This window comes from Abramis brama, assembly GCF_963993115.1.
Source record: "Abramis brama genome assembly, chromosome: 3".
Classification (NCBI taxonomy): domain Eukaryota; kingdom Metazoa; phylum Chordata; class Actinopteri; order Cypriniformes; family Leuciscidae; genus Abramis; species Abramis brama.
Window position 1 is genome coordinate 18896590 of NC_139965.1, and position 25734 is coordinate 18922323.

Below are 25734 nucleotides of genomic sequence, written 5' to 3' on the forward strand. Positions count from 1 at the left end.
AGTCTGAACTTCACAATGCCTCCACAGTGACACGGCCAAACTGTATTTGACACAGTCGCCTGGTGTAGAAGCACAGTGTGGGAATGCATATGGATTTTCTATATCTATCTAGCCTGAAAGACCAAAAAAGAAAAAGAAAAAAAGAGAAAAGAGATTTCCTATTACCTGAGTTGGACAAAATGCTAAGAGGTTTGAGGGAACTTTAGGATAGAGCAGAAGAATGAAGTGTTCATGCAGGCTAATTTGTGGTGGCTGAAAGCCCAGTACGATGGAGACAGAGCCAGTAATCTAGCAGACTTCCATAACGGACACGCGGAGTATGCTGAAGTCCAATCCCAAAGTACCGTTCCACATCCGATGGACCCACACTCACACAAATACACACTTCCGTTCTGTAGAAAACCACGTTTCAGACTACACACACTGATATCTAAACCCTATAACCTGCCCATTACTCCTTTTTGGTTGCAAACTAGATCTCCATCAAAAACTACAGGGTATTTAGTGGGTGTTTGACTTGTCCGATGTTTCAAAAATGAGGTTTGAGCTGAAGATGGCTCTATCCCAAAGCTCACATAATAAATGAGAAAATACAGATAATACTTTAAAAGACTAGAAAAATAAAGAAAACAAAAACGTACTGTATAATCCAATATCTACTGTAGAACAGCCAAGTTTATGAACTTTCCCTATAGATTTGTGCATTGAGATGTTGTAGATATGATGGCTCTTTTGTAATGTTCCAATAATTGCCATTGCTAAAAGTACTTAACACAGCCTTTCTAATCTGTGATCTACCACATCACAGAAAAATCCTCATTCAATCCATTTGACTAAGCAAATACATTTTAACTGCCTTTTTCTTTTTCTTTTTTTTTTGTCAGAACAACGACAATTGAATGTCTTTGTGAGTTGTTTCGAGAAGAAGGCATAATTATATTCAGCTGCTGCCAGACGCTCTCTAGCCGCTTTGACCATTTGTTTGATTTTCCCTCACCGCTAACACATGTTGTTCTGTTGCTTTATTTACATGAAGGATCTGCAATTATCCTCAAAACGATGTATCAGTGTGCAAACAACGGAAATACATTTATTTATATTTGAAATTGTCAAGTATTTTATGACTTGAAACATTTAATGTGGGAGTGAGAGATTTTACCTCCATAAAGTGACATATTTCAGAGAGAAACAATTTAGGGTGGCCATTTATTTGGATCAAAGTGGACATTACAAGCCAGAATGGAGTCAGGTGTGTGTGTGTGTGTGTGTGTGTGTGTGTGTGTGTGTGTGTGTGTGTGTGTGTGTGTGTGTGTGTGTGTGTGTGTGTGTGTGTGTGTGTGTGTGTGTGTGTGTGTAAAATAAATAATATTAATAGATACAACTTCTGATTTTAATAATGTATTAGTAAATTCTAAAATGAACATTAACTAACATTAATAAATGCTTTATAAGTATTTTTCATCATTAGTAAATGTTCACTAATGTAGTTAGTTAACAAATTGTTATCAAATGGAAACTTACTGTAAAGTGTTACTGGTTATTGTAAATTTAAAAAAAAGAGTATTGTGAACAATATGAATTTAATATTCCACCTAGGGCTGTCAAATCGATTAATTAATCGCATTTAACATAAAAGTTTGTGTTTATATAATATGTGTGTGTGTGTGTGTGTGTGTGTATATATATATATATATATATATATATATATATATATATATATATATATATATAATATATATATACACATACAGTATATACACACACATTATATAAACACAAACTTTTATGTTAGATGCGATTAAACGATTTGACAACACTAATTCCACCATATCTCCTGTCCTCTTTATCATAAAAAATTGCCAAAAAGACCCAAATTCGTATCATAATTTCACTTTTAAGGTCATTGGTGTAACTTCATTAATTAAAAAGATTTTCATAGATTATGTGAAATTTTTGTGGTTTACAAAAGCAGCAAGCAATTTCAACCACACCTCAGTCTAAATCTCCACTCTCTAAAAGTGTGATTGATGGTGTTACTGTTTAGAGAAAAAGTGTGAACCGCTCCACTGACAGTTTTTGCTGTTTTCAGACTCTAGCTCTGTCACAGAGACAGGTGTGGTGTCTCAGGGCACCTGTTTCAGCAATATCTCTTAGGTAGTAGCAATATTTTATCTGTGGTAATACCCCAATATCACTCATAGAACCTGAATTGTCCCATTTCAGTGATTGAAGCGCATGCACCAAACAGCCGGAGAGAAGAGGTTGTGTTCAGCTCTTCAGGTTCTCACACTCTGGGCAACAATACAGTGGAGTATCAGAGAGGAGCAGAAAGACACACACTCCGCTGCTACGGACCGCTGTCTGCAGACTTCACCATTAAGGTGTGTATTGAAAACCGAACAGTAGATCTATCTACTGCAAGTGGTACTAGAGAGCAGCACAAACACTTAGCTAGAGATATTTGCTCTTTTCAGCGGAGAGGTATTTTCTCTTGTGTTGGAGTTTCCAACCTTATTAAGAAATGTACTTGATTCACCTCTTAAGATTTTATAGGTATAGTTTCACTTTTTTTTTTATTTCTATCATCATTTGCTTGTTCCAACCTGCATTATTTTATTTTTTCTATAACATACAAAAGGAGATGTAATGCTGAACATAAGTGGATGGTCTGTTGTATTGCTGTTGTATTCTCGATTATGTTTTTATTTTATTTTATATATAATAATTATAAATATTTTTGTACTGTATATGATTTAATTTATAATATATAAGATATATATATACAAATAATAATGATATATAATTATTATTTGCATATTTATTTATATATTGCAATTTTTTTTGTTTTATTACATATCATGCATTGTATACCAAACATGTACATATTATCATTTGTACATACATATATAAATAAATATAAAAAATATATAAATGATATACAAATATATAGAATTATTGTATATATTAACAAACTTGTGTATATATTACATAGTGCTGTCAAATCTATTAATCGTGATTAATTGCATCGTAACAACAACATAAAAGTTATATAACTTTATTCTAACTGTATTTTATTATTTTAAAAAAAGCATAATTTAGTATGTTTATTAATCACATTATTTCCCTTGTGGGGACCGCTGGCTGACACACACACACACACACACACACACACACACACACACACACACACACACACACACACACACACACACACACACACACACACACACACACACACACACACACAATATTCATCTCACAAACATGAACTATTGTTCCATCATGAACCTTTTGGGTTTTAGTTTTTTTTTTTTTTTTTAAGGATTCTGAAAGTTTCATGCAAACTCAGTTTGAAGCTTCATTATGAGTTTAAAGCAGCAAAGAGAATCAATGTTTACTCTCCATGTGAAACTGTAAACATGGCACAATATGACTGTAATCATGCTAGACTTTCTCATGTCACGACCTGAAGAGTCATGATTAGTTCTGACACTACAGCTTTTCAGTAATTGGACATGACTCATTACTCTAGTTAATTGCAGCAGCATGCAAACAGTATTTAACTAATCATCACAGCTCCGGAAATCAAGACTAGAGGATATTCAGTGGAAGATGATGCATGCTGCATTTCATATGGAAATCAGGAGTTGGACTGTGGCCCTTTGAGGAAATTTCCTGCTTATTATACATGTCAAAATCATTTGGTTTTTCAAAATGAATGGCTTTTATATCTCTTTTTGTGATGTGATTATGAATGTGACTATTAAAAGGAAATGATCGTATCAGGTTATTAGTGAATTTCGGTTCTTCTCAGGTAAAATATGCTGGCCCTAAAGACACAGTGATGCAGTTTATGTTCTACCAGCCCATTCGCTACCAGTGGAGAGAAACTGACTTTTTCCCTTGCTCTGTCACCTGTGGAGGGGGTAAGTGCTATAGATTATTCCTCTTAATTAGAGATGGACATTTTTAACAATTCACAGTGATTTGAATACACCAAAAATACTAATTCAGCACACCTACAGTATGATCATTTTAAATTTGGGATAATTACAATTCTGTCCGATACAATAATCTGAAAATGATAAAAAAGTTTACTCTTTTTTTTTTTGTCTGAATTAAAAATAAAACACTAACAACTCAAATTAAAAGCAACACGTGGATTTAGGCATCAGAAACTTATAGGGCCCTATTTTAACGATCTGAAACGCAAGTGTCAAAGCGCAAAGCGCAAGTAACTTTGTGGGCGGGTCTTGGCGCTGTTGCTATTTTCCCAGCGGGATAAATGACTCTTGCGCCAGGCGCAAATCTAAAATGGGTTGGTCTGAAGTAGCTTCATTATTCATAGGTGTGGTTTGGGCGTAACGTGAAATAAACCAATCAGAGCGTCATCTCACATTCCCTTTAAGAGCAGACGCGCTTTGTTCTAAAGCGGATTCCTATTATAACGGCGTATTTGCCAGACGCGCGCCAGGAGCGGTTCACAGCCAAGGAGAGCAACGCTCTCGTCAGGGACGTTGGGGATGGAGAAACCCACCCAAATTAACTTCGGTTAAAAAGGTGTATGATAATTTGGGTAAATGTGTAAGCTAGATGTATGCTTTTATAATAAATTGTCTATCTATCTATCTATCTATCTATCTATCTATCTATCTATCTATCTATCTATCTATCTATCTATCTATCATAATAATGTATGATTTGCAAAAATGAAAACTGCTGCTTCTGTGTAGATGAGAGAATCAAAGTGTATGCGCGTTGTGCACACGCTACATTGATTATGGCCAAGCATGCGCCCTTAAAATAGCATCTGAATAACATGCGCAACGCGCCACTGACTTTAAACTATTTTTTCCTGGTTAGTGGCGCAATTGTTTTCTAAACCTGCAAAATAGCATGAAGGAACGTTTGCGCCGGAACACGCCTCCTTTTTTGCGCTGAACCGCCCAGGGAGCGCAAGTTCATTCCCTAGTTTAGCGACGTGCTTCTGTGAAGGGAAAAGCGCGCTTTGCGCGGGTGCAAAATAGGAATGATACATGCGTCAGTGTAAAAAGTCAATTGCGCTGGGTGCAAGATAGGGCCCATAATGTACAATATGAACATGGATATTTATTTGCTAAAGATTAAATTTAACAGAGTAAATTAATGGTTAGTGTTTTTAAAATTTTAAGTGATCATTAAATGAAACCAAATGAATAATCTTAAATCTTAAAAATAGGGGAAATTATCTGCACAACTAAACATCCAATATCTGTTGAAATATATCCAATATATCAACCAATATTGAAACCGATAAATTAAAAATCTCTAATATTGGCAGATAATTGAGTTGGTACCTATATATCATGCATTAAAGTGCCCCATTATGCTATTTTAAAGGTTTCACTTTCTTTTTCTCCTAATATACATTGCATATCACCTAATTTCTCAAAAAGTCTGAAAACAGTTAGTTTGAAGATTCAGTCTCTCTAAACTCCTCCTTTCCGTGAGCCTACTAAGCTCTGATTGGTCAGATGGCCCAGTCTTTTGTGATTGGTCATTTCATTGTGAAATGAAATGCCTGCTACCATATCTGAATTTCAGCTCCGGAGGCTTCTTCAGCACTTAATACACAGTGATATGAACAGTAATGATGGCGTCGGTTTTTCCATATCAATTCCAGCGTGAGTTCTCTTCTCTGTGAAGTGCATGCAAAGTGGATTCGCAGCGCTAAAACATTCATAACTTAAATACAAGCTTGATAAAAATGATCATTCTAGAAGAAAATTTCAGATGGCACTTAGAGGCTTTTGCATCTGAACTCTTCATATATATATAATAATATATAATGATTTCTGAAGGATTATATGATACTGAAGATTGGAGTAATGATTGCTGAAAATTCAGCATAACCATCATAGGAATAAATACATTTTTAAAATATATTCAAATAGAAAACAATTATTTTAAATTGTAATAATATTTTACAATATTACTGTTTTTGCTGTATTTTTAACAAATGAATTCAGTCTTGGTAAGCATAAGAAAATATATATTTTTTTTTTAAGCGTCATTTTTCCAAACTTTTGACCGGTAGTGTATACATGCATTACCATGCATACTTACGAGGTTATATAGGTACTTATCTTACGAGGGTAAGATATTAATCTATACATCAGTTACATTGTACAAATTGTGTCAGGTTATGTTTAAATAAGTTTCTTAAGAAATGTTAATGCAGGGTCCAAAGATGAGAAGGCAAGTTTTAAAGTTGAGATACTCACACACAGATATATAACGCATATTTTAAAAACTTTTTGTATAAAATGTATATTTATTTGCCACAGTTATGTTAACAGCAATAATAATAAATTTCTGTCGTAAGAACAACTATTCAGCTGACGGAAACCATGCTGCGTTATCATGGGAACATCCCAGGTGAAAATAATGAGGAAATTACATTGTCTTTCATTGCTCCCTTCATCAAGTGCGTTCCAAACGGCTACATAATGGCACACAAGTGCCCTGCTCACTCCAAAGTCCCCACTTCTAGGGCTCTGCCCTTCGAAGGGAGTAGGGCATAGGGATGCTCACGATCAATAAGCATGTCCCAGCCAGGTTCGTCACTTATTGGGGTCCCCTGGAAACATTTCCGTTGTGGTCTGTGCTATTTGCAGCGCGTTTCTGTATTTGGTTGTGTTGTGAACGTTTGCAGCACGTTTCTGTATTTGGTTGAGTTGTGAGTATTTGGAGCACACGTGTTGTGAAACTGATAAAGATGTTTTCTTAATCTGCAGGTGTTTTTTCTATTTGCATTTGTTTTCTTCAGTTGCAGCGCGTTGAGCTCTCTCAGCCACCGCACATACTACTTAAAATGCTGTCTATACTATGCTATTGTCATAAAACCATAGCTAATGTTGCTTTGTCTCGCCTCTGAAGGTTATCAGCTCAATTCGGCTGATTGCATGGACATTCGTTACGACAAATCGGTTGCAGAGCACCTGTGCCACAGCTTCCCAGAGAACACCAAACCTACACCCAAACTCAAGGAGTGCAACATGGATCCCTGCCTCGAAAGGTTGGTTCTGTCTTATCAATCTCTGCAACACACTCTCCATGACAAATCACTATGAGTGAAGGATGAATCTCTATGAACCAGAGAGTAGCTGTGCATTAGACTTCCTGTGCATGCAGTGGTGTAGTCTAGTTTTTTGTAGTGAGTATACTGTAATATACCGCCTCATACTCACCCATCCCAGAGCGTCACCCCATAAGCACCACCACACTCACTAAGGCATACAGTATGCATCGACATGAAATTGAGAGCATTATGAAATATTAGGTGTTATCAACATGTCAATTTATTATAAGCAACACAAGACTTTAACAGCCAATGACATTTACAGCTGGGGAGACTGGACTGATTTTCTACTGTTTAGTGTTAATCACCATCTAATTTAGCCAGTTAAGAGCTACATTTAGCCTTAGATGTTATATGAATATGGTCCCTGAAGCACAGGTTTTATCAGCTGACAATTTTCAAATAAATAAATAATGAAACATTATAGGCACAAATACAAATTTACCTTTAGAAATGGTGTTTAAAAAAAAAAAAAAAAAAAAAAGGTGTTATTGTTTTGGCAAGTTTACTGTTTAAATTATAACATGTATGAAAACTTGTGTGATATTCCCTTAAAATAACGTTTTAATAGATTTTATTATTATTATTATTATTTTAAAATTCATTTTACTGTGCAATTTCTTTCTAATTTCTTTGAGTTAGACCAAACTTTTATTTTGGTGGGTTGTAGACATTTGAATTTCTGTGTGTTTTAATAAACTATTATTATTATTATTATTATTATTAGGCCTACTTGAAGTATACTCTACTGTGCAATAGTAATATATTTCTGTTATAATTTCTTCAAGTTATACCGAACTTTTATTTTGACAGGTTGTTTTGAAGACATTACAGTTTCTATGTGTAGGCTATATGAAACGAATGAATGACGATAGTTTTGTCAAATTAAATGGTGAAATTCTCGTGCATTGACTCTCATAGCAGCTCTGCGATGAAAGTGCACATGTGTATCCTATCCTACATCATGTCTCAATACAGTGAAACGCTGAAAACACCACGAGCCTGAGTCACGCGTGCTTCAGTGTGTGTGTGTGCGTGTGCATAGTGGAGCACACATTGAGCGCTCATTCCCAGAGACGCGTAGAACAATTGCAGTCTCTTTTAACTTTAATATTCACAGACACTAGTCCATATCATATCCCTACTTTTGATTTATTAATTCAAAAATAGCCAAATTCCGTGATGACGTTCTGGTTAGCAAGCTCCATTTGTGACTGGATTCCGCGATTCGGTGTCGCTTCGCAAACACTGATGGGTTGAATTTATGAATGAAAGTGTGAAAGTTCTGACACAAAACGAAGTTGTTACGTATCCTCACGATTTTTTAAGTGGGTATACGGAAATCCTTGGCCTTTTCTAGTGGGTATACGGCGTATACCTGCGTATCACGTAGACTACACCACTGTGTGCATGAGCTCATTATAGTGTGGATAATGACTGTGTGACCAAGGGCTAATGGTGTGTGTTTCTCTGCAGTGATGGCTTCAAGGAAGTGATGCCCTATGACCATTTCCAGCCTCTACCGCGGTATGAAGTTATTTACTGTGTACAGCACGTATATCACAGCACACTTACTGCTCACATTAGGATAGATATACAAAGGATAGCTTTGTGTTTTTTTTGGATACTACAGACACACTACTATTTAAAGGTTGTTGTTTTTTCGAGTTAGTAATAATTTTTTGAGAAATTTACATTTTATTCAGCAAGGACACATTCAATTGTTCAAAAGTGACAGTAGGACGTTTGGGATGTTACGAAAGATTTCTATTTTAAATAAATGTTGTTCTTTTGAATTTTCTATTTATCAAAGAATCCTAAAAAAAACGGTTTCCACAATAATATTAAGTGTTTTCGACATTGATAATAAATGTTTCTTGAGCAGCAAATCATCATATTAGAATGATTTCTGTTGGATCATGTGACACTGAAGACTGGAGTAATGATGCTGAAAATACAGCTTTGCATCACAGGAATAAATAACATTTTATTTTATTTTTGATCACATTGTTGACACTTTGTCTCCAAAAGTTATCACATTTCATAACATAAAGTTGCTGCTCATCTACTAAGTTAGTACTTATACACTAATACCAACAGATATTATTGTATAACACTGATGCAGGTGGGAGCAGAACCCGTGGACGTCGTGTTCAGTGTCGTGTGGAGGGGGCTCTCAGGAGAGAAGCGTGGTGTGTGTAGAGGAGGACGTTAACGGTCAGATTGTGCAGGTAGAGGAGTGGAAGTGCACACACTCCCCAAAACCATTCAGCAAACAGAGCTGCAACACGTTTGAGTGTCCACAGTGGATGGCCATGGAGTGGTCTCAGGTAAGTGACCTTTTATTGACCTCAGTTGACCATCTTTAGATCTGTTCCTCAGCCTAGTGAGATGTTTCTGTGTCCTAACTCAAAGGAAAGCACATACTTTAAGTGACTGATTTAGAGGGCCTATTATGCTTTTTACATTTCCAACTTTGTTTAGTGTATAAGGTTGCTGTTTGAGCACTCCAAAGGGAGTCACTCCAAATGAGTTCTTCTCTATATCAATAAGCACTGTTTCTGAACTCCTTGAAATGCCTCCATTGTAGTCTTGAGTATTCTTCCAGGAACAAACACATCACAATATTCCTTATTTAAATAATTCCCGCACAAGGCATACGCAAAAAAAGGGACGAGGCATGGTTGAGTTGCGTTAGGAGACGACGAGCACATGAACAGCTTTGCCCTGCTGTTGATCAAGCAGTAAAAATGCCCATTCCTGCGCCCAAAACAAGGCATCTGTGGATGAGAGTCCGAAACAAGGACTGGTGGGACGTCCTGCTTCACTTCACAGACGATGAGTGGAAGGAGAATATTAGAAGGACATGACAGTCATTTATGATGCTATATTCAACAACAACAGCTAGTTCCTCACATCATACGTCATTTCTACATCATTGCACATGCGCAGTACTTTCCAGTATGCGACCAAGTGTTTACATGTCCTTTCGATCGGATTAGACAAGGTTTAAACCACCCCTAACAATCTGAATTAAATTTTAATCAGATTTGGCCAATTCGTTACGATTCTCTTATTCTGATTACAGTCGGATAACTAGTGTCCATGTAAATGCAGCTACTGAAGATTGTCCACCAGCGTTTCAGTTTCATTGTCCAAGCCCTGTATTTGTATGTGCTTCTCACTTCACTCCTTGTGTAAATGGACAGATTCAGTTCAATTTAATTTATATAGTGCTTTCACAATACGTATTATATGTAATATGATCACATATCAGCACGTCTGGACTGCCCCATGTATGTTTTTGTTTTTGTATTTGTACTATCCAGTGCACGGTAACCTGTGGCCCAGGTCTACGGTACAGGGTTGTGCTGTGTGTGGATCACAGTGGGCAACATGCTGGCGGCTGCAATCCGCAAGTCAAACCCCATATCAAAGAGGACTGCCTGGTCCCCGTTGCCTGCCACAAACCACGAGGTAGAAACAACACAAATCTGATTAATAAAACAGATCTTTTAAAGAGACCCACTATTGAGTGAGATACTATTGGCTACATAGGCAGCTGCCTTCTAGCATCCTAACAGAAATAGCTTATACAGATTTGAAACATTCTACATAGGCAGGACCTGCACATGAAGCTCATGTGAGATTAAATGATTCCAGCTACGTTTGATGTTAGCATGTTGCTAAGATAACAACATAATGCTCTAAACAGCAGTTATAAACTGCTCTGACCATATTTCTTCTTGGTTTTTAGCGGTTTTAACTTATATTAAAGATATTTTGAAATAATAATGAAAAGTTATTTTGTGACCCCATTAGAACTGTGCTGTTGAGAACCACATCTCTAATAAGCATTGAAAATACACAACACACACAAATACTGGGTGAATTTTTAAATTGATTGATAATTTCTGAACACTTTTCAGTATTAAATGAAATTGCATTAGTATTTCTTTCACCGTTTTCACTGATCTTGTCACAATGCATTTTTGTGAAGTATACATGTACATTCAATGCTGCCTTCTTTCTTTCGCAAGTGCGCCCACCCCAATATTGTGATTTATTGTAGCTGGTTATTTTTTTTAGTTTCAGGCTTTGAACTTTCTACTGAAGAATGTTCTGCCTTCAGAAAAAATAAATGGTTATTAAATCTGGAGCCAAGGCCACTGATAAAGTGAGCAGTCACTGTCAAGTGCCATTCATCTACTAATGAAAACTAACATTAAAACATTGATATGATTAAAATACGCATTTAAAACGTATTTGCTTCAGAGAAGCATTCCAATTAGAAGTCTGTTCCAAAAATTAATGGTACAATTATGCTGCTCTCTTAGAAAACCCCATTTTGCACCATTGCATCTGTCTATCACAGAGAATGTAATGAGAACGTGCCCTGAAAAGATGATTGACTGCAGGAAAGAAATGTTTATCATCAATATAATTTGTATATGATTAAGGTACAGAATTGCCGTCTGTCTAGAGTCTTCCAAAATGCTCACTTATGAGGTTGCTGCCTATGTAGGCAGTTGGCAGTGAGGAAGCTCACCAGACTCGGAACACAGCCAAAGTGTTCTCCATTAGGGAACAGTCAGTGTCTGCAGCTGTCAGAGAGGAGAGTGAGTGTGCCACAGACAGACGCTCATGAAGTAATGTGTGATCTGAATATGAAATTCTCCATAAGTGCAGACAGACACTCTGAGCTCATCAAGAGTCAGTCACGGTGTGAGTTAATTCATTCCTGATACTTGTCCTTGTCTGTCACTTTATTTTCATGTCAGATCTCTAATGCTTTTTTTATTTGAGTATTTTTCTCTGTCTTTCCTGTAGGAAAAAAGCATGAGAAGTGAAATCTGTTTTGATAGCTCATTATGATCTCAGTTGTTTCTCCTAGCCACCAGTGGAATTAAGAAACAATGGTTCAGTGGGGTTCTGTATAGAATCCTAGGGTTCTTGACTTCTTTGTGCCACAAAAGGTTATATATAAGAAGAAATGTCTTAAATGATTGCATACTATTTTAATCTTTAGCAGTTTTTTCTAGTGATAAAGTATTTTTACGAGCTGTTTAGTTCACAAAATTGTATTAAAATTCTAAATGAATTAAAACAAATTAGATGATCCCATGATGGGAACCTCTAAAAGGTTCGATATATGAAGTGCCTGACAGAACCCTTCAAGTTTCTACTACTAGAATTCCCTTCTTCGTATTGGAGATTAATTCAAGTTGTTCAGTTTGAGTCAATGATCCACAATATGTCCGTAAATATATATATATATATCAGTATTTTAACGTCAATATTTTAATAAAATATTCACACAAATAATACAAACACATTCATAGCCATAATCCATTCAGTAGTAATAGTAAAAACAATCAGAATTTGTGTCACTTTAAAAAATGCATTGTTCAAAACAAAAAAATTACATTAACATTATTTTTTTATTTTTTTCCTAAGCAACTGAGAACTCTATGCTACTTCTGCTCAATAACATTTCCATCTTTGTCTCTCCGTGTGACCATGTCTTTTCTCACTTAAATGTTACGTCTTTTTGGCAAGACACACTTTTCATAAAGTCTTGTGTAATTAGTTCAAGTGATTTGTCTGAGTACATGAATAAAATGTACTTCTTTTTCATTCCAAGTCATGCCAAACATAGTCCCGTCTGCTCATGAATCAAACTCCCTTAGCCGAGACGGAAGACATTTGAGTTCAGGCACGATTTTGCCACATAACAGAAGGTGTTTGTCATCTCGACGTCTAACACTTTCCTCCTCACACGTGTTTTACATTTACAAGCTTTGCTTAAATCCTCCAAATTTTCATTGAAGGAATAATTCACCCAAAAAAATAGTTCACCATCATGTCGTTTCAAATCTAAAGAGCAGTTTGAAGATTATTCAGAATTTTCCCTTTTGTGTTCCACTGAACTAATGATATGGTACAGGTCGGGAGTGACATGAGAGTAAGTAGTGTTTTCTTTTTTTAATGAAATACACTACTGTTCAAAAGTTTGGAGCCAGTAAGTTTTTTTTATTGTTTTTTTATTAATGCTTTTATTCAACAAGGACGCATCAAATTGATCAAAGGTGACAGTAAAGATATTGATAATGTTACAAAAGATTTCTATTTCAAATAAATGCTGTTCTTTTTAACTTTGTTCATTAAATAATCCCGAATTTTTTTTATCACGGTTTCCACAAAAAACAAAAAAAACCCAGCACAACTGTTTTCAACATTGATAATAATAATAAATGTTTCTTGAGCACTAAATCAGCCTATTCAAATGATTTCTGAAGGATCATATGACACTGAAGACTGCTGAAAATTTAGCTTTGGCATCACAGGAATACATTAAAATATTTTGAAATAGAAAACCGTTTTTAAAAAATGTAATTCTATTTCACAATGTTATCATTTTACTGAATTTCTGATTAAATAAATGTAGCCTTGGTGAGCAGAAGCGACTTCTTTCAAAAACGTAAAAAAAAAAAAAAAAAACATCGTACCAACCCCAAACTTTTAAACGATAGTGTGTTCCTTTAAATGTAATATCAGCTATGCAACAATGCCAAAATTCAAGAAACCTTAATCACAAACATCTGTATGCTTTTTTTCCCCACCAATAATTCTCTTCATATCAATCAATTCCACACTTAACTCAAGCCTGACATGCTTGTAAAAACTCAGTGGGCTGAAATGACAGAGGCTCCATTGCCTGCTATTTCACCTAGACCTTCCCGCACGCCAGTTGTGAGGATGTCTGCCATCAGAGAAACCCAGAAACCCCAAATCAAGAGCCAAACCCTGAGCCCTCGGCATGTTCTACTGCGGGACTTTACTGTTGAGCCACATTCACCAACAGCTGTGATAATCCAGTTCCAGATCAATAAATGGTTGCTTGCATAAATATTTGGTTGTCACATGGAGATTTATGTCTAGCTTTATTAGCAGTGTTTGGGTTGGGGGGCTGGGGAGAAGCAGCCGGGTTCAAACTGGCTCTCTAACCTTCGGTAAGACACATGACCCAGTGATGGTCCTACAGATGTTCATAGGAGGAAGGGTTTCTGGTGAAATCTGAGTGTCCCTCAGCACTGATCTTGCACTGACTTGGCTTACTTTGTCTTTTTTTCATCTTTTATCTGACACTTTCATCCAAAACAGTTTACAGAACACTTAATACTGGGACAATCCTCCTCGGAGTAACCTGAGGTTGTGCATCTTGCTCAAGAGTATATGATAGTTTGTGGATCACCACTTACAGAGTTTGAACCATCAACCTTTTGGTTACCAGCCCAGATCTTTGATGTTTATTCCACACCACCCTCAACTAATCGCCTCTGATTAGTAGCCAAGAACCGCTTTTTACAGTTATTAGCCTCAAAAATGTAAAATTTGAGCTTGAATTCAATGTTTGGCTAGTGTCATATTCCCTATGAAAAAGAGCAGCTTATGTAGTGTAATGGATGCTGGTGTGCTAGTGTTCCCATCAGACTTTTTAACTAGCTTAACCAGCTTGTTTAGCTGGTAACAAACATAAACCAGCTCAGACCAGTATGGACATTCATAATGTTATAAACTGATTATCTTATAAAGGTTATCTTTTGCATTTTTGCTAAGACCAGACTTGGTAATTTCCATGTTTGTCAACAGATTACGGTTACACATGAGTCTAAATGCTCTTTTCTTTTTGATACATGCTTACTAGTTTAATTAACAGAAACATTGATTAATATTTTTGTGTTTGTGTGTGTATTTGTGGCTTTCCCAGAGAACCAACCTGTTGAAGCGAAGCTGCCCTGGTTGAAACAGGCTCAAGAGCTGGAAGAAACCAAAGTAGCTTTGGAAGACCCAACGTGAGTTATTTTTATGATGTTATAGTGTACATTAAATGGTCACTAACACTCTATTGCTTCCTTTCTCTAGGACTGGAGGATTCACAGTATATTTGCACTGGTTTGACAATATCAAAATAAGCAACTTGCACTTTTCTTAATGTTTCTGTAAGAATCTTTCAATTCTTTCACTTCAATGAAAGGTTCGATTTTTGCAAATTTTTTGAGTGAAAGATCAAAAGGATAAATAATGCAGATTTATTTTTTACAGCCATCTTTGAACACATTTAACAGGGGTGCCAATAATTCTGACCACAACTGTATATATAGTATACTAGTATACTTTTAGTCCAGTTTAACACATTTTACCTTGTTTAAATCCATTCTTCATAATTCTGCAGATTTTTCCAGAGAATCAGTACAGAAAATGCGGAAAAAGTCTGCAGATTCCGTCTGGGCCTAGCTACAAGTGTCTGAATAAACATATAAATCAGTCTTTTCTCTTTTATAACCAATAATCCACTGAACCATAAATCCTCAGGTATCCCAAGACAGTCTCGCCACATTCTGTGCATTACAACTCAATACAGTCATGTATTCTACTTTGATTTTATATTATTATTTTTTTTACATTATATATTACTCTGAAGTATTCTCGACCTGCAGAGATGAATCTTTTCACCTGTTGCTCAGGATTTCTGGTGACCTCACGCTGTCAGTAAAAATGCATTTTACCAAGCTCAATTCAACCAGAACTGGACAAGAAGCAGGCTTCATTAGCTGGTTTTTCATCCGAATAAAACAGCCACTGAAACCCGAGTTGAGGGTGTCTGCGTTCTGACCTCTATGTGTCCAGTTTCCTTTCATTACTTAAACAAGGCCCCACGGGCCACTCTCGCCTCCTGTTGTGGTATTATTAGAGTTTTCCCCCCCTCTCCATCTCCGAAATCATACCCCTGTTAATAGTTGGCAGGGGAGCTTGATGGACCCCCCAATACCCCCACTGAAAGCCGCGAACTGTGAGCTGCCAGCATCCAGACAGCCACTGCTCTCTGCGGTCTACCAAAGGCATTTATCACAGAGACTCATAAAACAAGAAGAATGAGGGGTGAAAGTGTTTAAAGGTTTGCAGAAGAGCCATTGACAAACGCTTCAGTTCATATGCATGCGGGGGGTGGTGGTGGGGGGGATCTACCGTTTGTCTGCAAACCCTTCTTGAATTACTCCCTTAAGAGGAGTATATCACTCAGTGATAGCAGCACTTCTTTTGCATTCTGCTCCATCACTCGTGTAACTAAATTTAGGGTGATCTAAGGTGGCATGCACCAGGGTTCAATACTCGTCCCTATCTCAAAGTGATCCCAGTCCACTTTGCTGTGGAATTCACAGCTGGGCGCTTGCCTCTGTGATTTAGGTGGTTGGATTTTATGGGTTGGATGTAGTTGAAGAGTCTCACGCCACATCTTATCCCTGCTTAGATAAAAGTGGAAGAGACCCACTGAGGAAGGACTGTTGTCTTCCTGAACTCTAATCTTGAGATTAGAACCCTCCTGAGTGCTATTCACTGATATACACGCTCTCAGAGACACACCCACATATGATCACATACTTCTTCCTAGGGAAAGAGGCCCATGACAAACTGTAATCACATGAATGGCTTGTAACTACTAAAGCTATCTAACTATTATCATGGTGGAGCAACATTGTAAGGGAATATTGCTGAGTATCTTAGTAAAACATGTTGACATGCTAGCTACCTGAATAATACCTGATTAACATGAATAAGAATGCAAGAACTTTATTAAGAATTTAATATTTAATAATTAAATTATATGTATTTATTTATTTAAAGGAGAACTCTGGTCAATTTTAACATTGAGCTCATTTTTTTGTAAATTTGGAGTGCTGTCAGTACAGAGAACAACGACAAAAAACGGTGTTGCCTACACCGTGTTATCCTCTTTTTAAAATCTGCACCCTGTTGACTTCAATGGGGCAAGTTTTAAACCTGCTTTTAGCCTCTTAACATCCTTGATGTGTCATTACAAGTGCCCAGCCAATGTGAGTGATTCCTTCAGAGTGAACACGGTGAATCTGACTGTAGTAGATGTGAAAGATATGAATAAAAGTGGTTAATTCAGCCAGCTCACATACCTGTATTTACTTCCTGTTTTCGGTCGAAGTCCACAGTAGTCGATTGTCGAGTTCTCCACTGTTGCGTTCTCCACTGTTGCTTAGTTACCTATGATCACGCGCGTGAACTCGACAATCGACTACTGTGGACTTCGACCGAAAGGATGTTAAGAGGCTAAAAGCAGGTTTAAAACTTGCCCCATTTAAGTCAACAGGGTGCAAATTTTAAAAAGAGGATAACACGGTGTAGGCAACACCGATTTTTGTCGTTGTTCTCTGTACTGACAGCACTCCAAATTTACAAAAAAATTAGCTCAATGTTAAAATTGACCGGAGTTCTCCTTTAATTTTAATTCTTAATTAAACTACATTATTTATATTTATTTATTATAGTTATTCAGTTTGAGTTTACATATTTTTTTAAATATCTGAAATAAATAGTAATTTAAGAATTCAAAGGAAGAGATTGAGTGAATCCAACATAATATAAGTAAAATTTATAGACATTTAAATCCTAAACATGTCCCCTTGGCTCTATTCCCAGCATGCACTGGGACATAAATAATCAATATGGTGTTGTTGATTTTGTTGTGCCGTAACCTAATATATTGTGATATCAGGATAAGGTTGTTCCTTTAGTTAAAATGATCAGTTAGTTGATAGTTACCCTTGTTGTGTTTCATGTACCAAGCATTGAGGTTTAAACAAAACTAACCTCCAGTTATTTAAAATATATTTTTTTCATTTTAAATGATTCACCCTGACTCATTCTAATTTATAAACGTTGTTTTTAATTACAGTAAAAAAAAAATTACAGTGTATCACGCAGGTTTGATTTAATGTGGCGTTTCATTCAAAATGTGTCTTAACACAATTCATAAAGTAACATGAGTATGTGTTGCGTTTTCAGCATTGCCGCAAAGGAAGTTATGGCAGACATTTTAAAAGCACTACTGAAAATGTACCAAATGTGCTGTATACACTTGTACAGTACAACGCTCATCACCCTGAAAAAACACAAGCCTGTTTTCTCAATCACATGAGGTGTTCTGACATCATAATATTCCCTGAATGAGACCCCTACATTAGTCCAAACATGACATGTTAGGGCTTATGTGGAATTACAGATCTCATAAACTTTAATTCCTTAAGCCTGGAAAGTGTTTAGACAGTGGGCGGCGTGAGGTGTGCATTGACACCCACTCCAGGCGAACACATTTCCACAATACTTAAATACTTTTACAGATACGTGCTGCACATTTGTCTTTTAGCTGCATTTAATGACAGCAGGAAGAAGTGTACACAAGGTACGAAAGCAGTCTGTGAAGCATGTTCATCATAGTCCTCGGGTTTAATGCAGTGGTGGTAAAAAACATGTTATACTTGTATTCCTGAATCCAATTACACACAAATCACGCAAGCTATGAATTTCAAAAATTTTTTCCAAAAGGGTAATTTTCCACTCGCCAGAAATATGGAAAAATCATTCTGTGGTTCATTAGGAGACCCTGCCACATCTATTTTTATGATCACGTTTATTTTAAGTGTGGTTGACTCTTAAATATCAAAGTCTTTTGGTCCATGTTAACGTTATATTTATCAATATAACTTCGTATTATTTTGTTTTCATTGTTATTATAGCTATTATAGTACTTGGGTTTATTGTTATAGAAAGGATTAGAGACAGTGTTTCAAGTTTAACGGTCTTTATTTTTCCAACAAAGCAATCTGATAAAATGAGTGAAACACAGCTATCTTAAATTATGGCAAAAAAAGAAAAGAAAAAAAAGAATATATATATATAAATAAATAAATATATATATATATATATATATATATATAAAAAAAATTTTTGCTGTAATTTAAGATAGTACTATATATTAGATTAGATAATATTATCTTTATTGTTATTATAAACATGTATAATGAAATTAGGAAGTACTTCCCTTAGTGCCGGATTATACAACAACACAAACAATGTTACATACAACACAAATATTAAACGTATAAAACAAAAATAATCAATTTGTAATCAGTTTTAAATATTGCACTAATAAGAAGTATATTGCCCTAAAATTGAATTGCAAAATGAAGAATGAAAGAAAAAAAATAGCACCCTGAGACTTTATATGTATATGTATGTATGTAGCAGAGAGGAATCAGTGCATATTAGAGTGCATATAATTTATTATGCTGTTGTCAGAAACATGTTACTGCATTTAAACTTAACATTGACCAACAGTTTTGGAGATTTTAGTCTTTGACTGACTTGCCATAGAAGGGTTTGATTTGATTCAGCCTGATTCGCCAAATTTGTTTTTGGCCTTGCTTTACCAATCAAGTTTTTTTTATGCAGTTAGTGAGGACAACACTATAGCATAACAACATCTCCTTTTAAATCCCTTAATATTTGTGCTTGTAAACTGGTTGTGAAAATTGCATATCTTTAAAACAGAATCATAATGTGTTGTGTGTGTGTGTGTGTGTGTGTGTGTGTTGTGTGTGTGTGTGTGTGTGTGTCTGTGTGTGTGTGTGCAGGTTCATCCCGGGTCCGTGGTCGGACTGCAGTGTGTCTTGTGGTCCGGGAGTTCAAAGGCGTCAGGTGAAATGTAAAGTATTGCTGTCTTTCACTCAAGCTGAAGTCGAACTACCTGATGAAGAGTGTGACGAGGACAAGCCTCCCTTACAAAGGACCTGTGATTCAGGCTCCTGTTTAGCATCTCCAGACTCATGGCGACCCCTGAAACCCCAGCAGATCCCTGATCAGCAGGACTATGCTTGGGAATACATGGGCTTCACTCCCTGCTCTGAATCATGTGCTGTTGGTAAGTCTCCATGAATCCCATTAGAGAAAATAACCTCTCTAATGTGTTTACTGCCCAAATAGCTTTTATGCACATAACAATTTCTTACTGCTAAAGAACTAATTTAGATTTTTACATGTCCAGCTTTCCAGATGTAATCTAAAATTACTAAGCGAGCAGATAGTGATCAGCCTGTGCTACAAAAAAAATATAGATTTGAAATACTCCCCTGCCAGAACCCTTGTTCCTCACAGTGTTGTTTTGCAGGCAAACAGATGGCTGTTGTCAGGTGTGTGAGCACCTTGAAAAAGGAAATTGTCGAGGACACACTCTGCAATGGCTCCAAAGTTCTGCCTTCCTTGCTTCGCATCTGTAACCCTCAACCATGTCCACCGAGGTACGGCCCAAAAGAAATCACTATGGAAAATTGTTGCAAATTCTGATCTGTAGATGTGTCTTAGGTCTTCAGTTAAGTCTGTGGCATTTTTTTTAATAACATTTTAAATACATATTTTAAATCTCTTCACAAGACTGCCAGACATAAGTCTGATGATTTTTTTAAAAAGTAAGCGCACAACCCTCTTTAACAATAAGTATGCACAATAATAATAGTGATGCTTGCCTTAGCAAACGCCACTAATTCATTCTTTCAACTCCAAATGTGATTGTCAAGGAAAGATGTTGCGTGCAAAAGCAAGTGTGGAATAAAAAAACCTATGATTCATCCAGCTCCTTAACAAGGAGCTAAAATTGAACCTGCTGGCCTAGATTATGTTCAAAGACCAAATTCAGATCGAATCTTAGTAGGCTGTCAGGCCACTCTGAAAATAAGGACATGTGATGAAAATAATGTGATTTCCTGTTAACTGACCATTTGCCAAAAAAAAAAAAAAACAAGCAAACAAAAAAAAACAGGACAGCTGGGTTTTTAGAGCAGAGCATTATGGAATAAATGACTTTACTGGATCTTTCATTTGGCTTTTTATATACTGCGGCTCAGAATATTACAATAGTTAATATAATGGACAAAAGCTTGATTGTTATCTCAGATTATATGGGCTGTATTGTTAAAATTTGAAATGCCTATAGCATTTAAGACATATGATCGCCTTCATATGGATCTTTCCGATCTTGATTGTGATGGAATGCCAGGGATCGTAAAGTTCAAAGACCATAGCAATGTAACTTCATGTTTTGCATTAACCATACACATTCCATACTATAATATTTTGCCAAATCATAAACATATTGCTTTTGATTGTGGTAAGGAATATTTTTGGCTTTTTTGTAATAAATGAAACATGGAAATGCATGAAAATGCAGCCTATTTACTTTTCTTTATACATATTGCTTGATCTAATTGTGCAAGATTCATCTGTGCATGTTTATCTGAAAATGTTTGTAGAATTTTTCTATCAAACAAAGCAACTAATAACTTGCCCTCGTCCTTCCTTTTCAGCTGACATCCCTTAGGCTGCACGGACTGTTGGTTAATGTGAACCACAGTAATGTTATTGTTAAATAAAACTATCAAAAAGGCTAACATATAAATATTATATGGAAAACGTAAACTTAAAAAAACATAAATGAAAATTAGAAATGTTGCCTTGCCAACTAAATAAGTTTAAGTACTAAAATGACTAAAACTAAAATAATTTTAAAAAGTATTATTGCTACATAGAAATATTAACAAAATTAAAACTAATGAAACCGACAGAAGCACATAACAAAAGCACTAAAATTAAACGATAACTGATAATATAAAAATAAAACCTGATTCAAAATATGATTAAATACTAAAGTAGTATGTAAATAAAACTAGAATAACACTGGTTAACCAATTGGCATTGCTTTAGGCATTGTTTAGGCTACTGTTGTAGGTATTGGAGCCAGACCTTTTCGGAGTTGTGAGATCCAGTCCGTCACCCGGCGCTTAGCACTTATTAATGATATTAATGGCTTTGATTTCTCTGTAGTGGTTAAACACGAGATATAACTTGTATTGTGTATATCTAATGGGCCATCTTTGGTCTCATGAATCTATTAATTGTTCCAAGGTTTTGGCTGTGGGCTGAAGTTTCATAACTTTATATATTTATTTAACTTTATGCCGTTGCACTAGAGCGCTGACTTTGTACGTTTGACTAAATTGTTTGATTGACTTTAATTCCTATCGTATAGATTCTTATACTTTATACTAATACTTAGGTATTACTTGGGTATAATGGTATTATACTAATACCATTTATAATGGCTATTATTGATCATTAATGAAGATAAGATAAGATAAGATAAGATAAGATAAGATAAGATAAGATAAGATAAGGTGAATCAGTATATATGCACATATTGCCTGAACCACATGTTAATAGGTTTCATACTTATGAAATGAAAACAAAAAGAGGCAGGTGGGTGTTTTATAAAATATTTAATTTTATTGTAAATATAAATAAGCCTACAGATAACCAGAGTAGCCAGCGCGAGCCAAGTGACGTTATAAAAAATGCTGCTGTACCATTTGCAGAATTACCAGACTTGCGTTCTCCCATCCTCTGGAGTTTGAACTCCTCAGTTGAACTTGTCAAGTCCAGTCTACCAAGGATGCAAGTCTGAACTTCGCCTACTTGGTATTGAGAAATACCTTTACATTTAGTTCTGACTGCATTGTAGAATCAACTCCATTGACGTCCACTTTTCATGATCCAACCAGTTCCCAATGAAAAAAATCAAATCAAATCAAATCTTAAATTGGTTAAATTTAATTTGATGTTCCCCTTTAGACATTCTGTTGACTATAAGGAGCATTGCACCTACATGTCAGTTAACTCTCATTAGAGTATTAGTTGAGTATTAGTAGACTGTTAGGTTAGGGTTAGTAGAATAAGTTGACATGCACTTGAAAAGTTACTTATAGTCAGTAGAATGTCTGCTGGAGGACCATCACAATAAAGAGTTAGCAGATATTAAGCAGACAGTCTACTAATGATCTAATGAGAGTTGATTGGCATGTGTAGGTGCAACGTTACTTTGTCTAAAGGGACCATCAAAATAAAGTGTTACCCTTAAATTCATTAAAATATCCTGTATTTCACATCAACGTAAAATGGTTTGTGAATGCATGTCGAGTGTAAGACGTGTGTTTGTGTGTTTTCTTCAGATGGGAGGTGAGCGTGTGGAACCCGTGTTCTGTGTCATGTGGTGTGGGGCTACAGACACGCGGCGTGTCCTGCGTGAGGTCTGTGGCGGGAGACCGCACTGAACCGGCGTCCAGCAAAGACTGTGTGGACACAAGACCTCCAGAACTGCAGGCCTGCAACCAGGTGGCGTGTCCACCGTCCTGGGAGGCTGAGGAGTGGCAACAGGTTAGTGACGCCTGTGATTTTAGATTATTAATTACTAAAGACTGTCAGTTTAAATCTGATTTTTGTGTTTGGAATCTGATTATATTTAGCAAGTGTGAACGGCAAAAACTCACATATAATTTGATATTTCAAATTCGTTTCAATCTACATTCATGTATTTTAAAATCCTATTCAAATCTAATTGAAATCTGTTTCAGTCTGACCACTCTGATTAGATTCTGCATTGCTTTATTGCTTATGTCACTTACTTGCCATTGCAGAAACAATGTTGTGTTGTTGTCAGTGTGCAGATCACCCAGAAAATTATATTATATAATAGAATACATATCTGTGGTCCAGTGATGAAGTGTCTTTAAATTTTGAGACCGACAGAGAAGGCAGCACAAAAAAAAGCTATGCGTTCCAGCTTCCTGCGTTTCTGCCACTGCTTCATTAGACGTAGTAGTCCAGTGTTGCGGCTACACATTATTGTCATATTGTAAGACAACATTTCAAACCCCTCCATGTTATTTTTGGTGTATGCCAACCAACGCAATGTCATTGCCATAAAAACCAACACAGATCAGAGCACCAGTTGCGATACACAGTGTGGACAGTCAGTCATTTAGATCAGATTCCAATCAGATACACAAATAATCGGATTTGGACTGAGAGTGTGAACGTAGTCTAAGAAATCTCTGTAGTTTCTCAGTGGTTTCTCCTAGACATCATTGAGACTGAAAGGAGAGACTTTTGTCTAAATGTGTTTATTTGATTAAAATAGCAGAAAGTGCCAGAGACTTACGTAAGCACTTTGAAGATTCACTTTGTTATTCTCATTGAGCATGTGTTATTGAGGATATTTGATTATGGAACATGATGTGAAATCCTTTTCATAGCTGACTTTCCATCTTTATTTGGCTTTTCTGCTGTAAACATCAAGAGTTGTGGTTTGTATTCGCTCACATGCTGTGCTCTCTGTGGTTGTAGCATGTGTGGGAAAGACTGAAGTTGGTTTGTTTGTTTGTGTTTGTTTCATCTCTTGGTCAGTGCTCTCATTCGTGTGGCAGAGGAACGCAGTGGCGTAAGGTTTACTGTAAACAGAGACTAGCTACTGGAAGCTACCTAAAGTTGAGAGACGAGGAGTGCGCTGGAACCAAACCCGACGTGCACAGGACATGCAACAACCCTGATTGTCTGCTGCCTCGTCTGGAAGGCGGAGAGTGGTCCAAGGTGTGTTTCTGCATGTGTGTGTTTCTAACCAAGATTTTTTTTTAAAGAAGCAAGCATGCATTCAATTTACAAAAAGTGATGGTAAATACATTTATAATGTTTCAAAAGATTTATATTACAAATAAATGCTGTTCTGTGTGTAAGTGCTTTCTATTCATCAAAGAATCCTGAAAAAAGAATTATATCAGTTTCCTTAATATTAAGCAGCACAACTGTTTTCAACATTGATAATAATAAGAAATGTTTCTTGAGCACCACATCAGCATATTAGTATGATTTCTGAAGGATCATGTGACACTGAAGACTAGAGTAATGATGCTGAATAAATTACATTTATGAATATAATAAAATGAAACATTGTTATTTTATATTATAATAATATATCACAATATTACTGTATTTACTGTATTTTAATCAAATATTTGGTGAGCATAATACTTCTTTCAAAAATATTTTAAAAAATCTGACCGAACCCAAACATTTGAACAGTGCTATATTTAGCTTAATTTAAAACCAGTAGAAGAGTAAATGTTGTTCCAACCCTATAGTTTTTTTTCTTCCGGGAAATGCATAAGTAGGTAAAAGATTTTTTAAATATTCAAAAATGGCAATTTTGAAGATGTTAAGGCCAGTTCACTTCAAGGACGATAGCTATAATAACTAATAACTAAAACGTTTTAACAATCATTCTAATTCTATGAGAATATGGAATTCCTCACCACAACTATAACGATAACGACACAGAGAAATGATATCGTTGGAATCACTTTCAGAATTATGAACGATAAAAACATTGTCAGCCGCCAGAATTCATCCTGCTTTAAAGAGCTTGAGTATTTAAAGCAGTAGACAACATAACTGTGCGTGCTTATAATAAACATAAAGTTATTGTGTGTTGGTGTGGACGCTAATATATTTATTGTTGTAGTTACCTCTATAGTTATCATTCTCTACACCAGGACCATTTGTCCATGTATGTTTGCAGTGCTCTGTGACGTGTGGTAAAGGTGTCCAGCGGAGGGAACCTGTCTGTAGGAGACAGACGGCGTCCGGTCAGCTGGTCACTCTGGACAGGTCGTCCTGCAGTGACCTCCCTCTTCCTCCCCTGATCAGGAGCTGCCGTATGAGCCCCTGCAGCAGTGAGATATTTTATATTCCAACCATCCTTTACCTCCAGTTTACCCGATGTGGAACCCCATTACGCCTGAATGTATTCTTGTAAATTTAGTGTACTGTAAAATTGTGGTTGTAATTTAACTTAGAACTGA

The 25734-nt window shown here is 36.2% G+C and overlaps 1 protein-coding gene across 2 annotated transcripts in view; it reads left to right on the forward strand.

The window, feature by feature from the left end:
• The window catches only part of adamtsl3 (ADAMTS-like 3), a 167904-nt gene that overhangs the window by 106771 nt on the left and 35399 nt on the right, over window positions 1-25734 (forward strand). For both annotated transcript variants that reach the window (XM_084108936.1, XM_084108937.1), the window contains exons 9-20: window positions 2224-2381; window positions 3815-3926; window positions 6919-7057; window positions 8597-8647; window positions 9246-9450; window positions 10450-10597; window positions 14892-14976; window positions 19627-19913; window positions 20160-20289; window positions 23050-23254; window positions 24284-24466; window positions 25452-25605. In XM_084108936.1, coding sequence (XP_083965062.1) covers window positions 2224-2381; window positions 3815-3926; window positions 6919-7057; window positions 8597-8647; window positions 9246-9450; window positions 10450-10597; window positions 14892-14976; window positions 19627-19913; window positions 20160-20289; window positions 23050-23254; window positions 24284-24466; window positions 25452-25605 — 1857 coding nt within the window. The remainder of the gene's footprint in view (window positions 1-2223; window positions 2382-3814; window positions 3927-6918; window positions 7058-8596; window positions 8648-9245; window positions 9451-10449; window positions 10598-14891; window positions 14977-19626; window positions 19914-20159; window positions 20290-23049; window positions 23255-24283; window positions 24467-25451; window positions 25606-25734) is intronic.